The sequence below is a fragment of the Passer montanus genome, unplaced genomic scaffold (assembly GCF_014805655.1).
Source record: "Passer montanus isolate IOZ18808 unplaced genomic scaffold, ASM1480565v1 scaffold18, whole genome shotgun sequence".
NCBI lineage: Eukaryota > Metazoa > Chordata > Aves > Passeriformes > Passeridae > Passer > Passer montanus.
Window position 1 is genome coordinate 11052431 of NW_024365381.1, and position 26444 is coordinate 11078874.

The 26444-nt window shown below is 39.6% G+C and overlaps 1 protein-coding gene across 1 annotated transcript in view; it reads left to right on the top strand.

Moving 5' to 3' along the window:
- Positions 1 to 24799, top strand: part of LOC120500351 (cytosolic phospholipase A2 epsilon-like) — a 33470-nt gene extending 8671 nt beyond the window's left edge. The window contains exons 3-20 of the mRNA XM_039705117.1: positions 4705 to 4841; positions 8103 to 8234; positions 9315 to 9355; positions 9762 to 9804; positions 10551 to 10614; positions 11280 to 11443; positions 11883 to 11975; positions 12482 to 12519; positions 13145 to 13280; positions 14895 to 15031; positions 15463 to 15685; positions 17515 to 17629; positions 18079 to 18216; positions 21256 to 21363; positions 22280 to 22471; positions 22878 to 23044; positions 24188 to 24374; positions 24591 to 24799. Coding sequence (XP_039561051.1) covers positions 4705 to 4841; positions 8103 to 8234; positions 9315 to 9355; positions 9762 to 9804; positions 10551 to 10614; positions 11280 to 11443; positions 11883 to 11975; positions 12482 to 12519; positions 13145 to 13280; positions 14895 to 15031; positions 15463 to 15685; positions 17515 to 17629; positions 18079 to 18216; positions 21256 to 21363; positions 22280 to 22471; positions 22878 to 23044; positions 24188 to 24374; positions 24591 to 24799 — 2324 coding nt within the window. The remainder of the gene's footprint in view (positions 1 to 4704; positions 4842 to 8102; positions 8235 to 9314; positions 9356 to 9761; positions 9805 to 10550; positions 10615 to 11279; positions 11444 to 11882; positions 11976 to 12481; positions 12520 to 13144; positions 13281 to 14894; positions 15032 to 15462; positions 15686 to 17514; positions 17630 to 18078; positions 18217 to 21255; positions 21364 to 22279; positions 22472 to 22877; positions 23045 to 24187; positions 24375 to 24590) is intronic.
- Positions 24800 to 26444: the final 1645 nt, after the last annotated feature.

The following is a 26444-nucleotide window of genomic DNA, read 5'->3' on the forward strand; positions in this document are numbered from 1 at the left end:
TGGACATAGATGAACGCCACTGAGGTGATTGGTACAATAAAAGCACAATGCAATAAGGCCTGTGGTATGTCTTGGTCACTGTGGAGGTTTTGAACACCTGGAGTAGTGCCAGGGAAAGCCCTGCCCATAGGCAAGATTCTCAGAGGTTGAGGTCCTTCACCAGTGATGCTCTCTGGAGCTTTGGGCAACCTCTTTGCTGAATGGAGGATACTGATTACCTTGTAGATAAGGACCAAGAACCCAGATGTGATTTGCTATTATGTGGGAGACCAATGCAAAGTAGAGAGGCTAGATTTGACATGGCTGTGTAGTTTGCACTGCTAAGATACATGAGAAGGTCCCCCTGGGACTATGGCTCCTCTTTTGGGCACTTTCTATGACTGTACCCTCAGCAGGAGACAATAAAGTAGTGCTGCAGTAAGTAGCCAGTGAAGGTTGAAAAAAAGATTCACTCCCAAATTTTGGTGCCATTGTTTGCATTGTATTTTGCAGTTAAATTGACAATAGTTCTGAATATTTTCCTGACAAAGGTGCTCATCTTTTCTTGTTTAGGACCAATCTTGACCAAGAATGCCTTGTCAGAGGCATTTCTGAGTCAAAATAATGATGCTTAAGGAAACAAAAAGTTTTAGCTAAGCTTTTAAAACAATTTTGTTTCTATTCCCTTATTGGATGAACAACATTCTTGTGAACACTTTCTGAAGAAAGAAAATTTGTGAGTGTTGATTTGGTGGTTCAGCTCTTTCTGGTATTGATTTTGTTCCCACTCCTGCTTTCTTTAAAATCCAAAGAATTTGGGTGTATTGCTTGCAGCGTGTTTCCAAATCTGTTTCTATGATGTTTACTTCTGATAATGATTTCTTTAGATGCTCTCACTACCCTCTGTATCTGCATCAACAGTATTGATGTCTGACCAAGACTTAGTTTTGGCTAGTTTTTTTTTAAAAGGAAATGAAAGTACCTTCTTAAAGATCTTAGCTAGCAATAGAGCTGAGATTGCACCACATTATCACAACAAGATGGTCAAAGATCTGACTGTTTGATAATAACTCTTTTCCAAAAATATACAACATTTTGGGTCTTACTGGCTGATTATGTGAAGGAAGGATGGGAACAGTGAAAGAATGGCAATGCGTTTTAAAAGTCTAAAAAGGGTATGCCTATGGAAATGCATGATTTGTAGTTAAGATGTGCATAGGCTTCTCTGCATTACCTTGTGTTGCTTTTTGTGTTGTTTCATTTTGATGATTGTATTGTGATGGTACCTGGAGACTTTATGTAGGGATTTAGGCCTTGTTCCACAGACACTGTACCTAACTCTTCCAAGGAACTTACAGTCTTATTTCATATGTGTCAAAGAAGGAGGTTTGGAGTTGTTTTGGAGACAGCAGCCAGCTATCTGGTAATTGATCCCTTGGGCTGGTGTGCCATATAAAGCTGTCCTATCACTTCTTTCCCTGATAGCCAACCCTGGCAGGGAAACGGCTTAGTTGTTTTCTGTGGACTATAATTGGCATGACATGTTTATCCTGTTTTCTGCCTTCCAGCATAAACATGGAAATTACATGGCAGCATTTCCATATGACACCTTACAGGTTCACCTGGGCTGGTCTTCACCTCTTGAAGCAGGATGAAATTTACCTTATCTGTCACTGTTTCATACATGTCTGAGTACTAGAACAGTCTGAAGCGAGTTACCTAAAAAATTTATAAAATCTCTCTTGCTAGAGATAATCCTCTAAGAGCTGGAGCAGTCTTGTAATTTTTGCCTCCATTCACACAGAGATGCAGATCATTATCCTCTTTGTATCAATCATTTGGACATTACAGAACTGATTATTTGACAACCTTTTTGTTGTTGTTTAATTAGCAAACTCGAGTCTTACAGCTCTTTCTCATATGCCAGGCTACCTAAGTCAATCCTCTTCAATTTGGATATGTTTAATAGCTGGTAAATGTTAAAGCATTTTATGGTGGAGGAAGGAAAAGAGTGGAAAAGAATACAACATGGAAGACACTGAGTGAGCATCCACATGTTCCTCTCCAGAGCTAAAATGTGTGAAAAAGCATCTTGGTGCTAAATCTCATCATCTGCACTTACATTTAACATTGTGTATTTGGGATCTGGTCCAAAATGTAATTAAATTTGTGTTGTTTATGTAAGTTGCCAGATGCATCCTGTAACATTTTAGTTCTGGGGTATAATTTGTTATTCTTCATGCAGTGTCCTGCCTTTAATTGCAGGACAATTAAAGGCAGGACACTACACTAAGAATAACAGAGTAAAATATCTTTGTTTCTATCTGCGTTCTTGTCTTAGGCTATGTTGAGACTGAGACCTCACTGGTTGCTAACCTAGTTGGTGTTAAATGTGGATCATCAGATTGTGCGACTCTGTTTTTGCTCTTATTAAGGGTGAGCAGCCTTGCTAAAGACTGGACTAACCTCTCAGGTTGGTATAGATCTGTTGTGTTTAGAGAGGATGAACTGAAGCTACCACAGCTCTGTCTAGATAAGAGTGTAAGTCACAAGTTTAGCACTTTGATACTCTGAAAATAATGAATGCCTTTCTTCTAAACCACGAGTCATAGCTCATGTGTATGACAAAGAGATATCCCAGATCATAAATGAACAAATTCTCTAAAACACACATGCATCATTAGTGCATAACTTGTAGTTGCTGAAGAAACAGCCTGCTCCTCTGGTACCACTAACTATGCAAAGCTCTTTTTCAAAGATCTTTTTCAAATGTTAAAAATCAAGGAAAGACTTTTCCAAAACAGTGTGTGGGAGACAGCTAAACAAATAGTTTCATTACCAATAAATTGTTATCAACAGATGTATTGCATATGTTCTGCATTTTAAAATTACAAATGCAGATGTCTCTTATTATTGTGTGTAATGTTAGGATATTTTTAAACATTATTGCAATGTTGAAGTGTTTAAAGTAATATCTTACCTACTAAGGGCAGTAAGGGTGAAACAATCAAGTATGTGCTGAAAAACTGGAAGATGTTTCATGTTCAGACAGTATCAGAAGACTTGAAAGATAAATCATACATACCCTGATTGCACAAGTTGCTTTAAGCGACACCCATTCATTGCAGTATGGCTTACCCCACAAGTTAAAAGAAAATGTGGAAGGAGAACAAAGAGACTGGTAGAAAAGAATAATATAATTATTGATCAGACTCTCTTCCTGGGTCACACCCAAGCAGATTACAAAAGTAGAAAGGATAGTTATCACTGTGCTGTTGGTGGGGAAATGCAGATGGAGAAGCAAGAGAAATTTAAATGAAATCAATTGCCCTGAGTGACTTAGCGGTCTGTGACAGAGCTGGGAATAGAACCAACCTGTAAGGAGACCTTTTCCAGCTGGTTATCCAATTGGTCATGCTGCCTCTCAGCATGTAAATATGTACAGTACCAAACTGCCTGCTATTATACCCAAATCTGAGCTGTACTGTGAATACTCAAGTTTTTAGAGCTGGAGACATTGGAGACAGCTGCAGTCACCCAGCAGACAAAAGAAATGTCCATTCCCTAGAAAGGACAGCAGATTTGCTCAGAATGGGAGGGCTGGAAAAAGTGGATGACAGTGTAGAGAGACTGAGTCTCCCAGCATTCTTCACTACATTGTCAGGGTCTCAATTCATCACCACAGGTTCAGGAGGCAGTACTCATTTACACTCTTAGGAGCAAATGCCCTGCATTGCTCCCTGCTAAAAACCAATTATCTCCTTAGCAGTACCAGAGAGATTCCTAACCACCACCAAATTCTCCACACATATCAGACTGACACACAAAGGGAATATCAGTTGCACAGATATCCGAGTGCCCAACTCGCCTCTCGCCTGGGAACTCTGGCAACCCACAGGACACAATTCACCCACACCATGTGGCAGTGCCCAGCACACAGAGCAGCCTGGTCTAGGGGAGGTGCCCCTGCCCACAACAGGGGGTTGGAACTAGGTGGTCTTTAAGATCCCTTCCAACTCAGGCTCTTCCATGATTCTGTGATAGCTATGCCCACCCAGAGAGGTCTGGAGACAAAACAAACCCAAAGAAACTGCTGTGTATTAAGATTTAATGCTATACTTGTAGCTCACTGTGCAACCTTCTGTGTCATTACCACCTTTCTCAGAAATTAGAATTTTCTTCTCTATCAGGGCTGAGTTTAAATCCCAGTAAAATAAAAGTGCACTGCTATTTTTGCATATTGTTGTTCATGGTGAAGGTATGTGATTGTATGTTGGATGAGACAGGCAGCTCATCACATGGACTGGATTACAGATATGTGGGGACAGCTGACCAGATGGGGAAGGTGGTTAAAAAAGTATTTTGGTCTTGAAAAAGGTTCTCTTAAAATGTGTAGGCATTTTTCTTCTCCATCACAGAAATCTCTTGATTTGCAACCAACAGGGCACGTACTGATAACGGGTTTGTTAAGTCAAACTAGCTCTGTGTACTCTTTTCTTACCAGATGCCTTTATTGCAGCTGTTTCTTTGAATCTCCATTCATGACCTGAGCTCTCACTTGCAGGAGGTAACAAATAGTAGTGAATGGTTTTGAATAAAGATCTGTCAGAATAATTATTGAAACACCTCCTTTTTGCAATTTGCTGTATACGTGCAGTGCTATAAGGCTATGCTTTAAGGTATTTGTAGTAATTTGTTAGTTACAACATATCTTTTCAAATCCAGTTAGCCAAACTGATTGCTACATAAGCCTGTCTTTGCCCACTGCTTCCCCGGAGACTGTCCGGACCAAAACCATTAAGAACTGCAAAGATCCAGTGTGGAATGAAACATTTTGCTTCAGGATCCAGAGCCAAGTAAAGGTAATATGCAGAGTGCATTTGTTTTTTTTTGGGGGGCAGAGATATCATGGTGTGATCAATATGTAGGGCAAAATAAAACCATAAATGTGTGTGAAGGACTACAAGGATCGTGGCAAGGGGATTTGGAATAAAATGTAGCAGCAAAATTAAATTTAATATTCTGATATGTAAAAATTGACCAAGGTATTTCATAACCATTCCTATAGTGTTCTATCACTTTTCACTTTTTCTTTTCCTTTTTAATCATGCCTTTTCAGTAATAAATGTGAAAATTTCAGAGTAAATTGAATAGTGTAAAAAATATGTATGAGCTAGGTAGTGAGAGCATCACAAGGCTGTACTTTATTATTATTCCTTTGTAATGACCAGAAATAAAAAAAGAGTCACAAAGCAACAGCTGAAGTTTGCAAAAGAAAACTTGATGAACTTTTATCATGATGATAAATGTTAAAGCTTAAGAAGATCTGGAAGTCCCACTATCTTTTTCCTCCAAAAGACAGCATCAACATCAGGGTCTAGGAGTCCACAAAGACTAAGTAAACCAAGGCTTACTTCACACCAGGGGCAATCAATCTCTGCTTTACAGCTTGCACTGTTCATTTCCTAGTGCTGGTGCCCAATCAGGACTCTCAAAGAGGCAAATCAGCAGTCCTCTGTCTCTCTCAAGAATTGCCAAACTCCTCCAAAAGAGCATTTGGAATAGCTCAGTGTGTTCCTACACCACAGGGTCTCCAGTGAATCCCTCTTGCCCTTGACTGCAGAAGTTGCCCATGATACATGTTCTCAGGTTTTCTTCCACAGTTAGATGGTACTGGCCCTGCTTGGTAGCTTTCAGCTTTCACATCTGCCCATTTGTGGCCTACAGACAGTGCTTTTCCTGCAAACCTAAAAAAAATTCTGACTTCTTTCAAAATGCCAGTGAGGCACAATTTCATGAAGCCCTGAAGGTTTAACAGAGAAGTGAAAAGCAAGGGACAAACATTGCAGCATGGGAACAAACACCCACTGATCTGCAACTCTTGCACGCTAGCACCTGCTCTTCCTGAAAGATTTTTCAAAACTGCAATACCACATAGAACAGCTAAAAAAAAAATACCTTGGCCATGGAAGCTGCTTGAACTAGTTCTTCAGGAGTAGTGTTTGGGAAGACCTTATGTTTACTTTCAGTAAATTTGCAGCAGGAGACAAGACATGTGGTATTAGCTGGAGTAGTTTTCAGTGTGGCAACAGCAGCATGGTGGTGGTGGCTGTGGCTTGAGTGTAGGCTGCAAAAACATATCCTGGGGATTTGGAACAACCAAAGCTCAGCAGTTAAGATAAGGCTCTTGCAGGTTTCTCTGTACATGCTGCAATTCCCATGCTCATTACCCTTTGAGCAGAACCAGAGTTTGCTGATCTGGTTATTTTCTTCTTTCCTGTCTTGTGTTTTGCTGAGGTATTAGTCTTCCCAAATTATGGTAGCCAAGCTCAGTAAAATCATATAATACACTGTCAATGTGGAAGAGAAGTGACAGGGCATGTTTGGACATGTTTGTGTTTGTTTTTCTCAGGAGCAGCTGTGTTTACTGATGGGCATTTGTTTTGATGAGTGTCTGAGAAACAGTTGGCTAGAAAGGGTTTCCCCAGCTTCTGCTGTAGGCACAATTCCCACAGCTCCAGGAGGGTGACCCTTCCCAGAGCTGGTGGCACACAGCCCTGCCAAGGGCTATCTCTGCTCATTATCTGGCTCCCAGTGATGCTGCCTCATATTCTCTGTCAGGAGAGTTAGAAACAGCGAACTGCCCAGACACCCCTGGCTGCTTCCCATACAGCATGCCAGGGGCACAGCCAGAGATCTCCCTTGGCCAGCCAGCACCCTGTACATGCCTCTCCTGGCCAGCTGGGACTGCAAATCAATTGGTCACTCAGAAAATAAGTCAGTCATTTAAGCCAGATAAGGAAATTCTATTGCAGTATCACAGCTAGGAAAACTCATCTGCTCTTCAATTGCAAGCCTGCCTTCTATTAACTGCACACTATTGCTTTAAAGCATATCATCTCCATCACCTTCCATAATTCTTTACAGGCTATTTATGGCTGGCCTATATGCCAAGGTGCTGTGGCTGCTTGTCTCTGCCTCTTGACAGTATGTTTCTATTAGCAAGTGTCATGGACAGGGCTGACCACAGTGCAGTGCTTTTACATAGGTGGCCTTAAAGGTCAGCAGCATTTCTGTCTTCTGACAGTAAATTGCAAACTCAAGGTTATTTGCCATGTCTCCCTTGGTGGTTTCTTGCAGGATCATAGATGTCAAAATTAAACGCTTGGTTTGTGGAGCGGCTTCCTTTCAGTGTATTTGTCTAGTTAGTCACTTATCACATTTAGGTATGGGCCTTTCTGAGATACATTATGAAGTTCTAAGACAACAAAGTTCATATGCTCACTCTCTTTTATCCGTGTGTTTGTGTGTGAGACCATGAGCCTGTGTGTCTTTAATAAACATCAAGCCTCTTAGCAAGTTTCAATTACATCTGATGCATAAGTAAGAATCTGAGATAAGCGCTCCCTGTAATTTGCATGAAAATGAGCTGCTGAATATATTGAGGGAGGCCTGAATTATTGCCCCACTAAGTTAAGGTTCACTTGTTCAGCACTCTGGGAGGCATCTCTGAGCCAGCCCATGTCAAGCTACTAATCAGGCACAGGAGGGGCTGTTACCCTCTCCTGTCCATCCAAACAGGATGGTGGCAGAGGAGGGAGAGGAGGAGATTTATACAGTGGTATTTGTGCAATTTAACAAAAGCATATTGCCTTCTGTAGATTCCATGGTAATTATCTTCATGTGAGCTGTTTAACAATTTACAGGATAAAATTATGCAACCATGAAGTAATAATATGGTACATCCTTAATATATTTTAATTGCTGCTTATATCCAAGGATTTTTATTCTACCAATAACAACAAAGTCCTGACAACAAGCTGGTTTCCTACAATTCAGGAAAAAGTGGTGACCTCAAACCAAATTGGAAGCTAAATATGGTTTTCAATATTCAGTGATTCTACTAGCTTTCGTCATTTAAATTACTTTGCAGAAAAACTAAACAACAAACCCGACGCTGTGGTAGGTTCAGAATGTTTTTCTTCATCTCTGTGTGGATGCAAAGGTTCTGCATGCTCTCTCACTTCTCCCCATGCTTTCTTTGCTCTCCTTAACATGCTGAGCACATCATTTTGTGCGTAAGGTCTCAGCATGGGATCCTAATTATGAACCTCTGTTCACAGAATATTCTTGAGATGAAGGTCTATGATGAAAATACAGTCGCTAAAGATAACCTCCTCTTCACTGTTCTCTTTGATGTTGCCAAAATCCAGCTTGGAGAAACTGTTCACTTGACATTTCAGCTAAATCCAAAGGTGAGTGATAAAACTGCCCTGGTCACAGGAAGAAAATACATTTTTTTAACATTACCTCATAAATAAGTTCTTTTAAAGCAATTGTAGGTAGGAGAGTTTGTTTCCTCTCAGTATGCACTTCATATACCCTGTGAAGAACATTCCAAACCTCAATCAGCAAAGTAGACCAGGGCATGATCCTGAAGGCTTTTGCCAGCTCATCAAATCACTTAGCAGTTGTTTTTTTCTGACACCAGAGTTGCCTTTTTTCCCTCTTTCTTGACTCTGTTGCTCAAATAGGTTTTGTTGGAAATACAAAACTTCATCACCATTGCACAAAGTTTCTTTGTTATAATTTCTTTTCCTGACACAAGCACTTGTGAGTTTGGGCATACTCTGGCACAGAAGTTGCAGTATCCCTTAAAAATTGATTCCTTGCTCTGTTCTTCTTTTGAATACACCTGAAAATAATCCAAAGATCCATACTGAGGTGCTAAAACCAGCTGATGGCCGGTTGCTCAAACTGTTTTCTCAAACATTGTTTCATTGTGCCTGAAGACTTACATGACGACTTCAACATGGGATACGGGTAACTTCTATAGATTTGCCGTTTCACTGACTTTTCTTATACAGTACATATGGGTATTCAGCTGCACAGTGATTTTGGCAGGCATTCTGCCTTAACTTCTCTGTTCATTGTGTTGTCTGTGTTATAGGAGTCCTTTTGATCAGAAGAAATGAGAATGCCCTCTTCTGTTCAGCAGTATCCCTCTTCAGATAACATTATCCAGTAAAAAGCCAAGCCTTTGGACAGTTTTAAGCCAACACTTACTGCTGCAGGACTGCCTGCCCTTCTACTCTGCCTCACCACCAAACAGAACAGGGCAGTTTGGCCTGAGGACTGGTGGTTAACAAAGGAGGGAGAACACTTTCAAAATCACTCTAACTCAAATGCTTTCACTCCTTACACTATACCCTGGAGCAGGAGGGAAATTTGTTTTGATTGAAGAACTCTTTCAGGAGCCAGAATAATAATAGAGAACTGCAGCTAATGAGAAAGAAAATTAATTCAGATGCTTATAATAAATTAATTTTTTACAGACGCAGGAGATACTGGAAGTTGAGTTTACATCGGAGAGCATGTAAGTAACATCCACAAGGAAGTGCCTCTTTACAAGCAGTCAAACATATGCTAGCATTTAGTATAATACAGTTTAAAATACTCAGCATGGCTGGTGTTGAAGTTATTGCATATCGGCTAAAACTCAGTATTCCTTATCTACCAAAAATCATACTAGTTATTAATTTATCCTATTGCTTGCTGAATGAGGGAGAATAATGATAATTGCAGTCATCATGTTTATCTTTACCATTATGACTTCAAAAAAAGGAAACACACCTTTCAGATGTGTCCCTAAATTAAAAATCAGTGACATGTTTGAGACCATGCTGGACAAGACAAACTTCAAGGAAGGTATTATTCCTTGATGTTCATTTAATGATGTATTTAGGTGATACTACTTCTGATTGCATTTTTTTCTCTTTCAGTCCAGTCCCTCCTGAAAAGCTTGTGACTAATGGTGTATTAGTGGTAATTTTAAACTATTGCTCTTCTGTTTTTGTTTTCGTGATAGTGATAGGCATGGTGAATCTGGCAGGTGCCCCAACACCTCACTGCAGGCAAGGCTGAAAGGGAGGGAGATGAGGCTCGCAGGTAGCCATCCTGCTGTGCTGCTCCCTGTGGGAGGATGTGTTAGGAAAGAATGTGCACACTCATTTTGGGATACTCAGAGACCTGTTCAACACCACAGGCTGATATCAAGCCTATTGACAAAGCCTGAAGTGGTCTTTCACTGACTCACTGCTGCTCTGTCATTCCTTTTGGGAGCTTCTTTTGGGACTTCCTTATGGCCATCCTGTTCTCCCCACTTCCACAGGATAATATGGAAGTTGCTTTCTCAGCTGCCCTTAACTCATTACTTAGAGGAGGTAGCACTTGATGTCCAGCTTCACCAAAGCAGGGAAGCAAGGACATCCCTGTGATTTGGCACACCCATCAGTTTACCCTCAGGAGGTCTTACCACACTCCCATTTGCCCCCCGTTATTTCCCTTCTCTTCCCAGTCCTGTCCAAAACCACCACAACAATTTTTCTTTCAGTTGAAACCTGTCACATTTTCAGAGTGACAAAGTCTTTCTCCTATCAGCCTAACAAACAGAGGGTGGACTGTTTTCCAGACCCCAGGGACTTGGGTGACCAAAGACAGATAGCAATGAAGTGACTCAGATATGTCATGTTTTATATACCTTAACCTCTCATTTTTCATCCTTGCTACAGTCTCGTGAAATTTCCTGCTTGGAAGTCCTGGTGGACAACAGATGGACAAAAAAAAACCCTTCAGGTTAGACCTCAAACTAGAAGTAAAACCCCTTACTTTATAGTTAACTGAGTTTTCTTGGTTGCTTGTTTGCTTTGGAGGTTTTTTGCTTGTTTGTTTTTGGTTTGTTGGTTTTTTAAAAATATTTTTGTTTTAGTTTGTTTTGTTTTGGTTTTGTTTGTTTGGATTTTTGTCTGTGTGTTGTTTATTTTGTCATTTTCCTACTTTGCTCTTACAATTAGAGCACAGGAGCTGGATGGTTAGGAGTGTATATGCAGGTTCACAGATCAAACAGTTATAATCTGTGCTAACTAACTATAAAAAATGGACTTTAAATTCAAAGGAATGAATCTTATAAATGCTGTAAAGTAGAAGAAAATACATATTTCTATTTCAACTTAGGTTTTGTCCAATTTGCCTGTATGACTGAGTTTTTAAAACATCTACTGCAGCTTTATAATATTTTTGGTGTTTTGTGCTTTGTTTTTGATTTGCTTGTTTATTTTTCTTCTCCAATTTCTTGTACTGTTCCCTTGCTGGATAAGCAGCATTTGGAAGCTTTTAAGCATTGTTGAAGGATTTATATATAAACCTCTGAAAGACCATTTAATGTTCCATTTCTGGGATCACAGTCATTATCTTCTCTGTATATTTTTCATGTTTGGATTTTTATTTATTTTTTTTTTCAGAAAAAGACTTCTTGTTTTCAGTGAAGGGATCATATGAGAAGAGCCAGATCCTGTCGCTGGGCTCTTTCTGGCAACCTCTGAAGCCCCTGAACTTCCATTACACCAAGTACAGACTGTCAGAGCTGTGCATGGCTCTAGCAGAGAAGAGACCTCATTTCTGCTCGGTATGTGATCCTTAGCTTGAGTAAGCACAGTAAACTCATGGTTTTCTACACTTGACTGAGGCAAATGGCAAGAGTTTGTATTTTCAATAAAGAGCTATCTTTCATGAACTTCAGCTCTGAAACAGCATTGTAATCCCTAAGACATACAAATATTAGATACCAACTTAAAAACTGCTGGACAAGGGGCCCCATTTGAAAAAGGTAAATTGGAGACCGTGTTTTTGTATGGTTTATACATTAAATATTTCTCTACATTATTATTTATTTTTCAGAGTACTTCAGGTGAAGACAAAAAAGACTGCCCCCCTAAGACATACAAATATTAGATGCCAACTTGAAAACTGCTGGACAGGGACCCATTTGAAAAAAGTACATTGGAGACAGTGTTTTGTATGGTTTATACATTAAATATTTTTCTACATTATTATTTATTTTTCAGAGTACTTCAGGTGAAGACAAAAAAGACTGCCATGCATCCCTTGCTATTCCTCTGGATTCACTTCCATTCAGTGAGAAAGTGGCAGTAGCAAAGGTGATTGATACCAACTTAGAATAAATGTTAAGCTACAGACCAAAGATCAATGGGCATGAGTTAATTAGATCAGTGTGAAGAAGGGGTTTAGATAGGTAACTGTTAGTGCCCTTAGCTTCTTAACAATTCCTAACACCATGGACCTGTACATTTTCATGTGACCTAGCAGAACAAAAAAATCACAGCCAAACACATGACAAAGGGATTTTTGTGACAACCTCAGGGACTAATGCAGATCAGAGCAAATGCAAATAACGAGGCAGGATGGAGGACACTGGCAGAGCTGGTGTTGGTTTTTACTGTATACTGCTCTCTTTACCTTTAATATAAAACAATATAAGGAAAATAAAGTGGACTTTGAAGAGTTTTAAGATTTTGATGGATTTTCTGATTATTATGGCTTTGTGACTCAATGTGACTTTTAGAAAAAGAGAAGGGCTTCAGAGCTGATGGTAAAGAAAGAACGTAAAATGATCTCCAGTGTTTCTATTGTGTTTTTTTCCTAGGATGAGACAATCAACTTACATTTGAAGTCAAATGACTGGTAAGCAATTCTGTCCTAAGGTTTTGTTGTGAAAAAAAAAAGCCTTTTTGACTTCTAGCCTATTTCTGTAACTAAGGGAGAAAGTATTAAGTCAATGATTATATTTACCTCTTCACCTATGTTCATTACCCATGTCCAGAACGTGGTTAACTGTGCTAGGTAAAATTTCCTGTTATGCTGCTAGACAGAAGTTCAGTTTAGATGGAGAGAATAATGTTTTCTGGTCGCAACATATGTAAAGCTATATATTTAGAAAAAGACATCTTTCCTTTCCTTACTTGTAAAAATACAGAGTATTTATATTTATAAAATCTGGCAGTCCTGAGGCACAAAATCCTAAATATTCCACTGCTTATAGTATCCATATATGGATTGCAGTATTTATGTTGGACACTTCCTGAAAAACAGTGTAGTAATAAAGAATATTTCTTTCTGTAAGATTTTGCTACTTTGCAGTTTATCAGCCTTTTCTCTACCTTATCTATACCATCTGTGATGTGCTTTTGTGGGGCCACAGCACCAGCTTTTCTGGGCCTCACAATAATGCAGCAATTTGTAAGCAAGCATCCAGATATTAATTTTAAGTGATTGTCCACACCCTGTTTAACCCTGAACTTTGTTTGAGGTCCAGAAACTTAGATGTTCGCTTGGAGTTTGATCTATGTACAGAGGAGAAAAATTTCCTACCAAAAAGGAAGAAGTTTGTGGCTTCTGCTCTGAAAAAAGCACTACATTTAGAGCAAGACCTAGAAGATCATGAGGTATGGGGAGCACCACAGGGACTGTAACATGCTGTGTAACAGGAATATGTTATGCTCATAGCCTTTTGCATATTGTTCCTTAACTAGCCCTGATACATTCACTACACCATGCAAAGCATTGAGGAATGCTTTTCTACATTTTCTATTTTAGATGAAGAGCCAATATCAAACCCTCTCGATACACATTTTCCCTGAAAACATAATGCATAAATCAGAATTTTTTTCTCTATTTCTTTTTCATCTGTGCATTATAGACCTGGATAGGTAGTCTATTTTAGCTGATCATTTAGTCACCAAGACTAAATACCTCATAAAGTACTTAATCAGATTTTAGAGAGATAAAATCTAACAGTTAAAGTGACGCATAATACTGGCCAATAAGAAGGTGTCTTATTTTAGACTCTCTCCTCTGGTGCTCATAATTTCAGGTGTAGTTACTCAAATAGAATAAAGATATTCAGCATTTTTTCTCTAATCTGCTTGTCTGAGCTAGGTTTTAAATTTGTTAATGTCCATGCTAGCATGGGGATGGTTGGTGCTTTAGGTTTGTGATCACATGGTTTGTGATCAGGAACTTGAGAAATGAAGAATGGACTTGAAAGCTGGTTTATTTTTTTCACCTGTGTTGTCTCCTTTGTCCAGGACAGCTGGATCAAAGGCATATTAGGTAATATATGACAGCATGGTTTTAGGCATTATAAATTAGGCCCCTGCTCAAAACCTGATCATATTGCTACATTGTTTCTCATTGGATCAATAGTTTCAATCAAAAAAACCCAGAAGTTTCTTAAGCATAAGAATTTTTAGGAGAAGTACTTCCAACTATTATTTTCAGATTTTTCAGCAAGGGAATATTTCCTTATAGTCGGTAAATCCAGATTGGAATTCTTTGCTTTGACCTGAAGTGTTTGATTTGAATCAGGAAACTGTTGAGTATTTCTTTGATACAATTGCCTGGAAATGTGTGTGGAAAATGTCAATGGGCTCCTCTTCTCTCAGTGGGTTTCTTAGAGAAATTTGTCTTCTTGCCACACAATTTAGATTTCCATACAATTAGGCTTCATCACTGCAATTATACATTCTAGGTACTTTGTAGGAAATGTAATCTTGCTAGTATGCTTGACTTACAGAGAGGATGAGCTCTGCTCATTATCAAAATAGTCCTCTCAAGAGAAGACGTTTTGCTAAGGAAAATGCAGTCTAATATTGAAATGCCTTGAAATAATAAGCTTTGGTAAGCTAGAGTGTAAATTTTTTTTGTGTGTGTGTGTGCGTTTGTGGGGTGTTTTTTTGTTTTGTTTTTGGTTGGTTTTTTTTGTTGTTTTTTTTTTTTTTTTTTTGGTGGTTGGTTTTTTTTTTTTCTAAGCTAGAGTGCAAAATTATTTTTTTTGTGTGCGTTTGTGGGGTGTTTTTTTTTTTTTGGTCTTGGTTTTTTTTTTTTTTTTTTGGTTTTGTTTTTTTCCTGTGCAAAATATACAGGGTTTTTTTTTTTCATCCCTGCTTGGGGAAATGGTGAAATACTGGAATTTTTTGTGGGACTGATATGCTCAGCTCTGATGACTTCTGCTGGTAAACAAAGTGTTGATTACTACTGCTGTGTTGGTGATTAAACAGGTACCAGTTGTAGCAGTGATGACAACAGGAGGTGGCACCCGGGCACTGACATCTCTGTTAGGCAACCTGTTGGGTCTTCAAAAGCTGGGTCTCTTGGATGCTATCTCATACATCACTGGGTCATCTGGTTCAACATGGTAAGGAGATCCTGAAAGAAGACATCACTCGTCACCTCTCTAGCCTGCTGTGAGATATTTATTCTCTTCATTTTTGTAACGAAAGGCATGAGCTTCAGTCTTGAGCATTTTTATTGCTGCATTAGGAGCACATTGCCCAGCCAGTGAATGGACTAAGTGCTGCTGTGTTTCAGATCTAGACTCTCTCCTACTGAGTCACTGGGGTGCAAGTCACAGCCTTGTGCATAAACCTTCATAGCAAGGAGGGGCTTTCTTCAAGTTCTCAAGTTTCACTAGTGATTTGGGAAACTCCTCTAAATCAAAAGGTCTTTTCAATAATATACTAAGCCCAAAAGAAACTCAGCTAGTTCATTTGATGTGGACCATAAATTTAAGTCTAAAATGTGAAAGTTTTTCTGCATATGACAATGCACTTCCTTTCTTTTCCCCAGGACTTTGTCACATTTGTATCAGAGTGCTGACTGGTCACACAAGGATCTATCAAGACCCATTAGTGAAATCCGCAGACATATGACCAAGTGCAAGCTAAGCTGCTTTTCCCTGGAGAGCATGAAGTACTACGCAAAGGAGCTAAAACTGCGGAAGCAAGAGGGATACCAGATCTCTAGTGTTGATTTTTGGGGACTTCTGCTGGAAAAAGCATTAGACGATGGGGTAGTATTTTTCCCATGTTTTCTCTAACAGCTACTAATACTATTGTATGGAAAATGAAGCTCCAGGGACAGATGCCTGAGAGCATGCCAGTGTTATCCAGCAGATGATTTCTTCTGATTAACAATGGGGTTTTAGAATTGTTATGCTTGGAAAGGCCTCTGTGTCCAACCACTAACCTATCATTATCATGTTCACCACTAACCCATGTTAGTAGTGAACTAACCTGAATTAGACGTGCCACATCTACACAAATTTCAAACACTTTTACCTCCTTGGGGAACATGCCTCCTTGGGTGGAATGACCCTCCTTGGGTCATTCCACCACCTCAGCTTGGGGAAAGCTGACTAGCTTTCCAGTGAAGAAATGTTTCCTAATATTCAATTTAAACCTCTTTGGGAACAACTTAAGTCCATTTCCTCTTGTCTTGTCACTTGGAAGAAGACACCAATCCCCACTTACCTACTACTTCCTTTCAGGAAGTTGTAGAGTGACAAGGTTTCCCCTGAGCCTTCTTTTCTCCAGGCTACACAGTGCCAGCTCCTTCAGCTGCTCCTTGTAAGACTTTTTCTCTAGACGCTTTCCCAGCTCCATTGCCTTTGCTCCATGTCCTTGTCTGGACATGCTCTAACACCTCAATGTCTTTCTTATAGTGAGGGGCCCAAAACTGGACAGAGCACTTGAGGTGTAGCCTCACCAGAGCTAAGTACACAGGGACAATCACTGCCCTGGTCCTACTACTATTGCTGACACAGGCCAGGATGCCTTACTTGGAAGAAGACACCAATCCCCACTTATCTACTACTTCCTTTCAGGAAGTTGTAGAGTGACAAGGTTTCCCCTGAGCCTTCTTTTCTCCAGGCTACACAGTGCCAGCTCCTTCAGCTGCTCCTTGTAAGACTTTTTCTCTAGACGCTTTCCCAGCTCCATTGCCTTTGCTCCATGTCCTTGTCTGGACATGCTCTAACACCTCAATGTCTTTCTTATAGTGAGGGGCCCAAAACTGGACAGAGCACTTGAGGTGTAGCCTCACCAGAGCTAAGTACACAGGGACAATCACTGCCCTGGTCCTACTACTATTGCTGACACAGGCCAGGATGCCATTGGCCTTCTTGACCACCTGGACACACACACACTGGATCATGTTCAGCTGCTGTCAGCCAGCACCCCCGGGTCGTTTTCTGCTGGGCAGCTTTCCACACCCCCTTACCCCAACCTGTAGTGCTGCTTGGGGTTGTTGTGATCCAAGTGCAGGACCGGGCATTCAGCCTTGTGTCAACCTTATATGATTGGCCTTGGCCCATTGATCCAGCCTATCCAGATCCCCCTGGAGAGCCTTCTTCCTGCTCCCCAGCAGATAGACAACTACCACCCAGCTTAGTGTTTTCTGCAAACTTGTTTAAAGCTTTGTCCCCACATCTCTTAATGGATAATTAGCTGCCCTAGGGGCTTCTGTGGAAAACCTATCTCTCCTTCTACAAGTATGAGTATCTGGGTACCTAACTAAAGACTCGTGCTCTTGGTTTATTTTCCTCTGTTCATCTCTGTGAGAACAAATTTCCATGTAAAGTGAATGTATTTACTAAAAAGAATAGGAAACCATTTTTTTAAAAAAGTGCCCTACAATTCTACCAGTAATTAAATAAGCCTATGTGGATGTGTAAATGTTTAGATCATTCCTTGGTTAAAAAAATGTTTGGGCACAAAATTAGTTGAGAAAATAGCAAAATTAAGAGGGAAACTGCTATGTATTTTGCTGTACTCTTGGAAGCCTGTAAATTATGCCAAGAAGGTCTCTTGATTTTGCTCTTTGTCTTTCATCAATTCACAGAAAAATAATCACAAACTCTCAGATGAGCAAGAGGCATTGAGTCAGGGTCAAAATCCCCTACCTATCTACATGATCCTCAACATCAAAGAAGATTACAGCCTTTCAGAGTTCAAAGGTGATAGCAAAAATGGGCTCATGTGGTGTTTGAACTATCAGCATTATTAGTACTTCAATCTCTTCTACAGCTGTCCCATAGCATTTATAAACAGTTTCTTTTCCTCCTTAACTTCCTTTTCCATTTCCAGACTTTATTCCTAGGCTATGGGAGGAACTTATATTCTGCGGGGCAGGAGAAATCTTAAGGAGGTGTTTAAGGACAGCCAATTCCCTTATGTTCTCTCTAGAGGGTCATTGGAAAATTCTGAATGAACAACACCGTGAAAGGTTACTGAGTGAGTGGCTGACACCAGCTGAATGATAACTCTTTACCCTGAGGAAGGCCAGTCTGAGGTCACCCCACAGATAGGGTTTATCCTGCCGCTGCCTTTTTGCCTTTTCACAGCCCTTCCAGCAGGGAGGTAGGGATAAGATTAAGATTTAAACGTTTGTTTTATGTCTCTCCAGAATGGGTGGAGTTCACCCCTTATGAGGTTGGGTTCTTAAAGTATGGTGCCTTCATTCGTGCTGAGGATTTTGGCAGTGAGTTCTTCATGGGTCGCCTGATGAAGAAACTTCCTGAGTCCCGAATCTGCTTCATGAAAGGTGATGTGGTCTATTGCGAAAATTTGAATTGCATAAATATGTACATTATTTTTAATATATTGCAAACCCTGCACATTACAACCAGTGCCCTGCATCATGCAGGACTGAAACCAATTGTACACCATGTTGTTCTCACCTTTGCCTGAATTCCTTAGACAATGGAGACAGGCTAAAAGTACTAAGAGGAAATTTCAAACCATACTATTCATTGTTGCTGTTGTCTTGAATAGCGATGCTCATGCCTGAAGTTTCAGGGCTGCTTGAAGAGGCTAGGTTCATTTTGAACCAACCAGCAGCAGAGTTCCACATGAAAAACATTTGTATTTTGAAACTGAAATCTTAAAAGTCAAATTTGTCTATGAATGGCATGATCTTAGATGCTAAAGCAATGTTGTTACTGAGTTTATTATAAAATACAACAATTTAGAGTAGTTTTGTGAACTGCTACTGATACTTTTTCAAGTTGAATAGTATTCTAAATCCTCTGTAATTTTGCTATGATGATAGCACTAATTGAAATTTATCATTCTTAATTCAGTAAATTGTGTAGCATCCAGTAATATATAAAAAACAGTTTTGCAGGTTTTATACAATTCTTGTTTTAATTTTGCTTAATACTGGAACTCTCTACTATGCCCCTTTGTACATTGGTTCTCTGGGGTAAAGCTGTCTGCAGACAAGTCCATCTGCTCTTAAACAGATATTTTACATGTAAATAAGCACAAGACAAAATAGGACACCAAGGATAGAGGCAAAAACTGGTTAACTTATAAAGTGAAAAATCCATGTAACCAGGAACACCACTTGGTATTCTTTATTTGGTATTCAGAGAAGCTGAGAATGTCAGTATTGTGCAGGAGGAGTCCAGAATCATGTTATTCTAAACATGAAAAAATAGTTGGGCATAGAAAGACAAGATTGTGCTCAGTCACACAAGCACTAAATCTTACAGTTTTATTAGCTATGTTAAGAGTTTTCAGTGTTGTCATGAGTTAAGAGTTGTTTGAGGGAAAACACTCAGAAGAAAACACAGGATCCAAGAGTATGAATAGATCTAAAAAGGGCAGGAGAAATTAATGCACAGTAAATCCCTCTGGTGGCTCTGAAATCCAGTAATTCAGATGCAGCCACCAGTACTAGAAATCCTAAACCCATGAGCTTGAGATGCTGGAGTATGCTGGAGGAATCCCTTCATTCTTCCCTTTTTTCTTTTACTTCCACTCTGTGCTGACTACTAGAGGTAGGAGGTAGGTCACAGAGCTAGGTGGGGCTGCAGAGCCTTCTTCTGAGCACGTTGAGCCCCCGTTCCAGTTCCTCAATTGCAGCGGGGCAGTGTGTTTGTACCCAAAGTGGCCAGGTAGCAAGCACACCCAACATACCCAGCCTGGGCTGAGCTCTGCTCTCAGCCTCAGCACCTGAGCCTGGTGATCCCTCAGCCACCCGTGTATCTTTATAAAGGATAAGGTGGAGATTTAAAGCAATGTTGCCATCTAGTGATACCTCGTGCAATGCCCTCTTGGGTTGCTATTAAAATGTGATATTAGTTACAGCTTGATAATTTAAAGATAAAAGGGAGAGGAGGCAGGGAGAGGAAAGGCCTTTTCTAAGAGCAGTGGCTAGAGCTGGAAAGGCTGCATGAGCTTACAGGGATACAAGACCCTCATGTTTTCCAGCAGAAGAAAGGCTGGGGTGCTAAAAGCTTTTTCAGTCTCTTCAACTCTGTTGGCCTAGTAAAAGATACCATCTTTCTTCACAGCTCTTACTTCAGCCAATACAGGTACAAAGAAAATTCAGTGCAAGAGGTTAGGACAACGTTGCCATGTAATTATAAACAAGTTCTGAGGAGACAACAATGTTTGAAAGTCATTAAAATGCAGGGACAGTGTGTAACTCCAAGGGTAAGGGAACCGGAAGAGTTACAGAGTGAGAAGACACCAAGACAGGAGAAACCAGAGCAGTTGTCTTCTCGTAGCAGGGTTGGACAGAAGCTTCTCAGGCTGCTGGGAGATGAGGTTGTCTTGACAGAAACTGGCCAGTAATTATGTGCAAATGAACTCTGCGTGACAGCTAAGTGTAGATCCAGAGAGCCCCAATATGATTTCTTGATTATGCATTTCTAATATTTCCTCAGTGAGTCTATTCTTACAAGGACTTCCTTTAAAACACAAGGCTCCTGGATTTCTGTCCCACACTAGAAACAAGCCATGTTTTAAATGGATTTGTATTTCTGTTAATAATTTATGGGATGAATAATTATTTTATCATGCAACTCAAGTTATTGCATCCTGTACAATGTATGGCTTTTGCAAGGCTTTCACTGGTAGAGATTTTCAATGCAAAGCACAGCAATGCCTTCTCTGCTAGAGTTCCTCTTGGGGCCTGTGACACGAGCTGTGGAGGAAGAGATACTTTTCAAAATCTAAGAGACTTTTGGAGATTTCTGCACTGTGAAGACACTTTCAGATGTTCTTTCATGTGGGATGGCCGTGGGAGAAGGACTGTGGGAATGACAATAACAAATAGAAGGAGAAGGGTCTCCCTCGAAAGACTTTGTGCAGAGAGAAATTTTAGAGAAACAGCAAAGATGTCTTTTATTTAGCGGACTTTTCTGCAGACTATCCCAGACTATACTCCAACCATTTGATTCTTGACTGTCCAGAAGCAGCTTCCAAACCTTTAACTGACTATCCTGACTATACTATGTCTTGTATATGATATATTTTGTAGATCAGACCCTTATTTTATAGGAAATGGCATGGTTTTTCTCACTTATGACCATTGGTTATAGGATAGAAAATGTTGATTTGTATGTGGCAAGGAATTACAGTGGCTGAAGGCCTCACACAATGTTTTAAACTATTTAGGCTCCTCCTGGATGACAGAATGCTAATTGCTGAAAAGAACTTAATACAGTTTTGGTGATAATTTGGAAATTGAGGCTTTCCAAGACCCCTTGCAAAGCTGAGAGATTTTTTTTAAAGGGATATTTTCCATTAGAATGTCTCTGAAGGAGCTTCCCTGTTCTCTACCATTGCACAGGCCTATGGAGCAATGTCTTTTCATACAACCTCCTGGATGCCTGGCATTCATCAAATCCTACACAGAGGCGCTCACTGAGGTGCACCCAGCACAGCACTGTTGATACTGGTTAGTTATGTGTGTCTCTTTACCTTTTACGGTGTCTCATAAATCCAGAGGCTTCATGTTGTCAGCTGTATCTAACTAGGTTTCCTCTCTGAATTTATTCATAGCAATATTATTTCCATTAATCTCTCTCATACTGAATTTATGCAAATATAAAACTACTGAAGGTTTTAAACAGATTATCTTTGTCAGGGGCCTTTGGTGAACCTCCAAATTTAACAAACACCTCTGTGCTGTGCTCTCTGTCTGCCTCAGCAGCTGGTGCTTTTCATACATTGTTGTTGAAGACTTCAATTGCATGCAATGTCATTTCAATGTTCTTTGATCTTGATATAAACCTGTGTTTTTCCAAGAGGCCTTGGTTTTCCCTCCTGTGTTTAAAGGCAGTTACTGAGTTTGGTTTATAGATTTCTATCACTTTCTCTGTGGAAGTGTTGCAAAGCCCTGAGCTCAATAAATCAATAAATGCATGTGACAGAACGTCATTGCCTCTCTTCCCAATCTCATGAAGCACTGTATAGCACAACCCTATTTCTTTTTCCTTTGGTGGATGTCTCAGTCTCCTGACAGCTTTTTTTTCTTTCCTTGCAAAGCTGATTTTTATTAATTTTGAAAGGAACAGGTCCAGATTCTGAACCTATCCTAACCTTCACACAGGGAATCTATCTGTGAGTTCTATCAAAGAATGGATCCATTTTTCCAGTTTTAGCAAGTTTGTTGCCACTCTTTTTCTCATGGAATAGGCTTTACTGAAGACTGATTTTCTTCTTATTCCTATTTTGACATTGATTTATTTGTATGTTGCAATGTCTTATTAGGATCTTTTTTTCCCTAGCTAATATGAGATGCCTTCTATTATTTTAAGTATTGAAAAGAACCGTATCAAAGCAACAATTTGTTCATCTCCTCTGTCTTTCAGGAGAAGAGCCTTCTCCATCGGACAGGAGACATGAGTTGGAGACTTACTTGGTCACCCCTGAATGTGGCATCATGGGCATCATTCGGCAGATCCTGACAGAGCGGGTGATGGTTTCAAAGTTCTACAACTTCCTGAAGGGATTCCAGCTGCACAATGAATACCTTCAGAACAAAAACTTCTGTATATGGAAAGGTAAACATCCTTGAATATAATTTTTACCTTCTTAGATGATTGGTGTTTTCATCAGTGAAGAGAAGACAGATGATGAACTTTTGTAATAAATATTTCAAGATAACAATTTAGATTTTTCATACAGTCAAATCAGCTTCAGCAATTTCCTTGACTCCAGGGAAAAAAATTACTTCTCATCTGGGGTGGAAGAACAGCAACATGAGAAGTGAAAGAACTCTCTTTTTACCTTGAACAGGTCTTTCTTTCATGTGTGAAGGCTGAACATCTGTAGTGTTTAAGGATCTTTTGGAAAAAGTAAATGTAATGGATAGCCAAGAGGCATTTTTCCCAATTTTTCCTTATTAGTCAAACAACAGATGTACTGTTTCTTCAGTGAATCACTATCATAACAAATATTTCCTTCTAGATACTGTACTGGAGCATTTCCCCAACCAGCTGACACAAACAGCAGAGTTCATGTGCCTGGCTGACACAGCGGGATACATCGACATCAGCTACCCACCACTCATGAGGCCAGAGAGGAAAGTGGATGTTGTCCTGCACTTAAACTATTCTTCTGGATCACAGACCTTGGTGTGAAAAATGCTCTCTTTTCTTTGATAAACAACAGCTGCCTTCTAGCCCTCCTTAACTCCTAAAAAATCAGAATAATTTATATAGAATAAACTGATTCTGGGAGAAAAGGATCCTTGGTGTACAGCTCTCTGTGCAGATGCTTAGGTCTTGCAAGTGATGCTGGTGAATCCCCTGAGAACAGAAGTAATATCAGTTTTATAAATGTTTTATTTGAATTAACCCTCTTAATAGCTAAATGCTATCTCCTAGACCTGTGTGTTCCTGTGATCTCCATTTTGCTATCTAGATTTCACTCACATAGTGTATTTATATGGTTCTAGTTACCACCACTGATGAACTCATTATGGTTGTGTTGTGATGTTCATATAAAGTTACCCACATGAAGTATAATTAGAAATATTTTTTTCAGTTGTTTTTAGAACAGTAGCTGGATTTTTTTGTTGTTGTTCAAAATTGTGGAAAAGAATTATCCTTTGACAACATTTGCTCTTTCAAATACCATCTAATAACCTGGTCGGTAATTCCTGTTACTAGATATGGATAAGACAGAAATTCTTGAGGACTAAAATTTTCATACACGCCAACCAGAGTCAGGAAGCAAAATCCTACTTTCAAAAATTGCTAACACACCTGCAAGATTCATGTTTTAGCTAAGATCCTGTTTGCTCCTAGATCACTGTTTGCTTATATCACTTTTCAGAACCATCCTAAGGCATCTAAGACAGAGGCTTTTAAATACTTTATGCCAAGTAAAAAAAAAAAATAAATTGTGATTTTGCATTTTAAAATGATACTATTTCAGATTCTTGCCCATTTTACTTGTTTCAGGATCTTCTCCAGGAGAGGCATCTTTCTGTATCCTAAGCTGCTAGGCCACCCTTCCCATAATCATGTACCTATCCTGTAGAGATAAAGGCTAATGAGGAGAAGGTAGAAGACCAATCAGGAGTGCAAGTTGGAGGCTGAGTATTGAATTGTTCTGTTAATAGTAGTTATCTCATGTAAGAGACAAGGACAGAAGAAGTATTGACAGCAAACCTTGCTCCCAAATCTCTGTGAAGATCATCTTTCGATGGATGCATTAAGAAAAGTGGTAAAATGTGGCAGAACTTCTGACCTTTTCTTCTTTTCTGAATTCAGCCCTTGGAAGAAGCCTCCAAATACTTTCAAAAGCAGGGAATCCCATTTCCCAAAATCCAAATGAGTGAAGAAGAGAAAAAAAATCTAAAGGAGTGCTACATCTTTGAAGATACAGAAACCCCAGAGGCACCAACTGTGGTGTTTTTCCCACTGGTGAATGACTCCTTCAGAAAATACAAAGAGCCTGGTAAGACATGGGATGGCTGTCCCACCACCTGGCAGCCCTTTGGCTGTGGAATGGGAGACATGGTGTAGCATGGTCTCCTCTCTCCCCTGCTCTGTCTCCCATGGGAGACAAATGCAAATTCCAAGGAAGCAAGCAAGGATTAACGTTGTGCCCCACTGGAGAGTGGAAGGTGGAACCATATCTCTACCCTACTGATGATGTTTCTTTATTTGTCAGGTGTGGAGCGCAGCCCTACTGAGATGGCTCAGGGCAATGTGGATGTCTCTACCATTTTTTCCCCCTACTGCTTAAACAGCTTTACCTACACAGAGGAGGACTTTGACAAGCTGATAGAACTGACCAGCTACAACATTCAGAACAACCAGCATCTGATCCTTCAGGCTTTGAATTCAGCCATACAGCAGAAACGACAGCACAAAAAATAAACACTCTGCCTGAGTTTCAGAAAGATGTCTGCAGGATTGGGGTTTTTTTCTTCTACTCTGGAGAAGAATCAAGAGCTGTCTTCAAATGAGCATGGTAGACTTTGGAAAGTAAAGACTTGTCTCAGGCTGTGGTTCTTCTCTACCACATGGTGATCCTAGATTAACCAATCAAACAAAATAATTATTAGACTTGTGCTTTATTTATATTGGATTTCACTGCTGGTGCACTTTTTTCCACACATATAGAGGTGTATATGTGGTAGATTGAAGGTCAGAAAACATTGCTTTAATTGAAAAGTTTTTGAAATGCATGAATCTGGGACAGAAGAAGAAATCCTTTCAAAATTTGTTACACTAATGGAAATTATATGTGAAGTGAAGACAAATGAGCTATGGATATAACATTTATTCCAAATCTGGTGCAACAGAAAAATATGTGATAAATGTGGACAGTTTCAAAGAACATGAAAACTGCATTTTCCTGTAATGTTAGCATGGAAATTTTGCTAGAAATAACATGCCAAGCTAAACATAATAGATAATGTGGGACTTCACATGAAAAATACACATTTTCTATACTTTTGAATTTAAAAGTTTTATTACTCCAGTAGTATTTAGTTTTTTAAAATCTCTTGGAAACTACTGTTTCAAGCCGTAATGTGAGTCAGGATCAACTCTTCCAGTGCAGGTATAACTACTATAATCTAATCCACAGCTCTACTTTCCACTGAACTTTCATGGTATTTATATGATCCATCTCAGTGTCCACGTCCTGTTAATTTCAGCATTTTTCACAGAATTTCTTGTTATTATAAGATGGGATGCTGTGAGAATTCAAACATCAAAAACTGAGAGAGGTTTTGTAGTCAGAAGGCAAACTAAGTGCTTTACATTGATATCCATGGGTAATCACATGACTTTGTCAGTCCCTGCCTGTCTAAAAGCAAGTTAGGATATATGTAACTACTATAAATTGCACAAGGTAATTTGTTGAAACTGCTTATTTTTCAGATGAAGACCAAAATAATTGCTTTAGGAATAATTTTAATAAGACAAATACAATGTAAACCTGTTTCACTACAACAAACACACTAATCTAAAATAAAAAGATATAATGCTTCAGTCAGTATCGGTTGCCCTTAATTACTTAAAATTTCAATAATGCAGCAGCTTGTCTGTGCTGAAGTAACAGGTATTGGCAAACACAAAGTTATGAATAATGCATCATAGTGAAAATAGAAAATTAATTTTTAATTCAAAATTAAATATGAACTTCTAAAAGGCTGAAAAATTCTCTTCCTTCTTGCTGTCATGATCTATTTCTCTTCCTTCAGTCATTCCTTTATACCTTGTCTTCCTCTTATCTTTTGCTGTCTTTAGTCTCCCATGCTCACCTCTGATGACCTCAGCCCCCTTAGGGGCCCTGTGTCCTTACCCTGGCTGCTTTTCCAGGCCCTTACACCTTCATCCAATTTACAGCCTGGGTTCAAACCTCTGGTGTGCTGAAATGGCTGTTTACTTGTTGGTGCTCATCAAGAGCTCCCCTCTTTGTGATCTCTGTTGCTGAGTCATCTGGTCCCTCTCGGCATTGCCTCTCCTCTGTCCCAGCTCTACTTCCCTCCCAGGCTTCCCTGGTTATCATTAT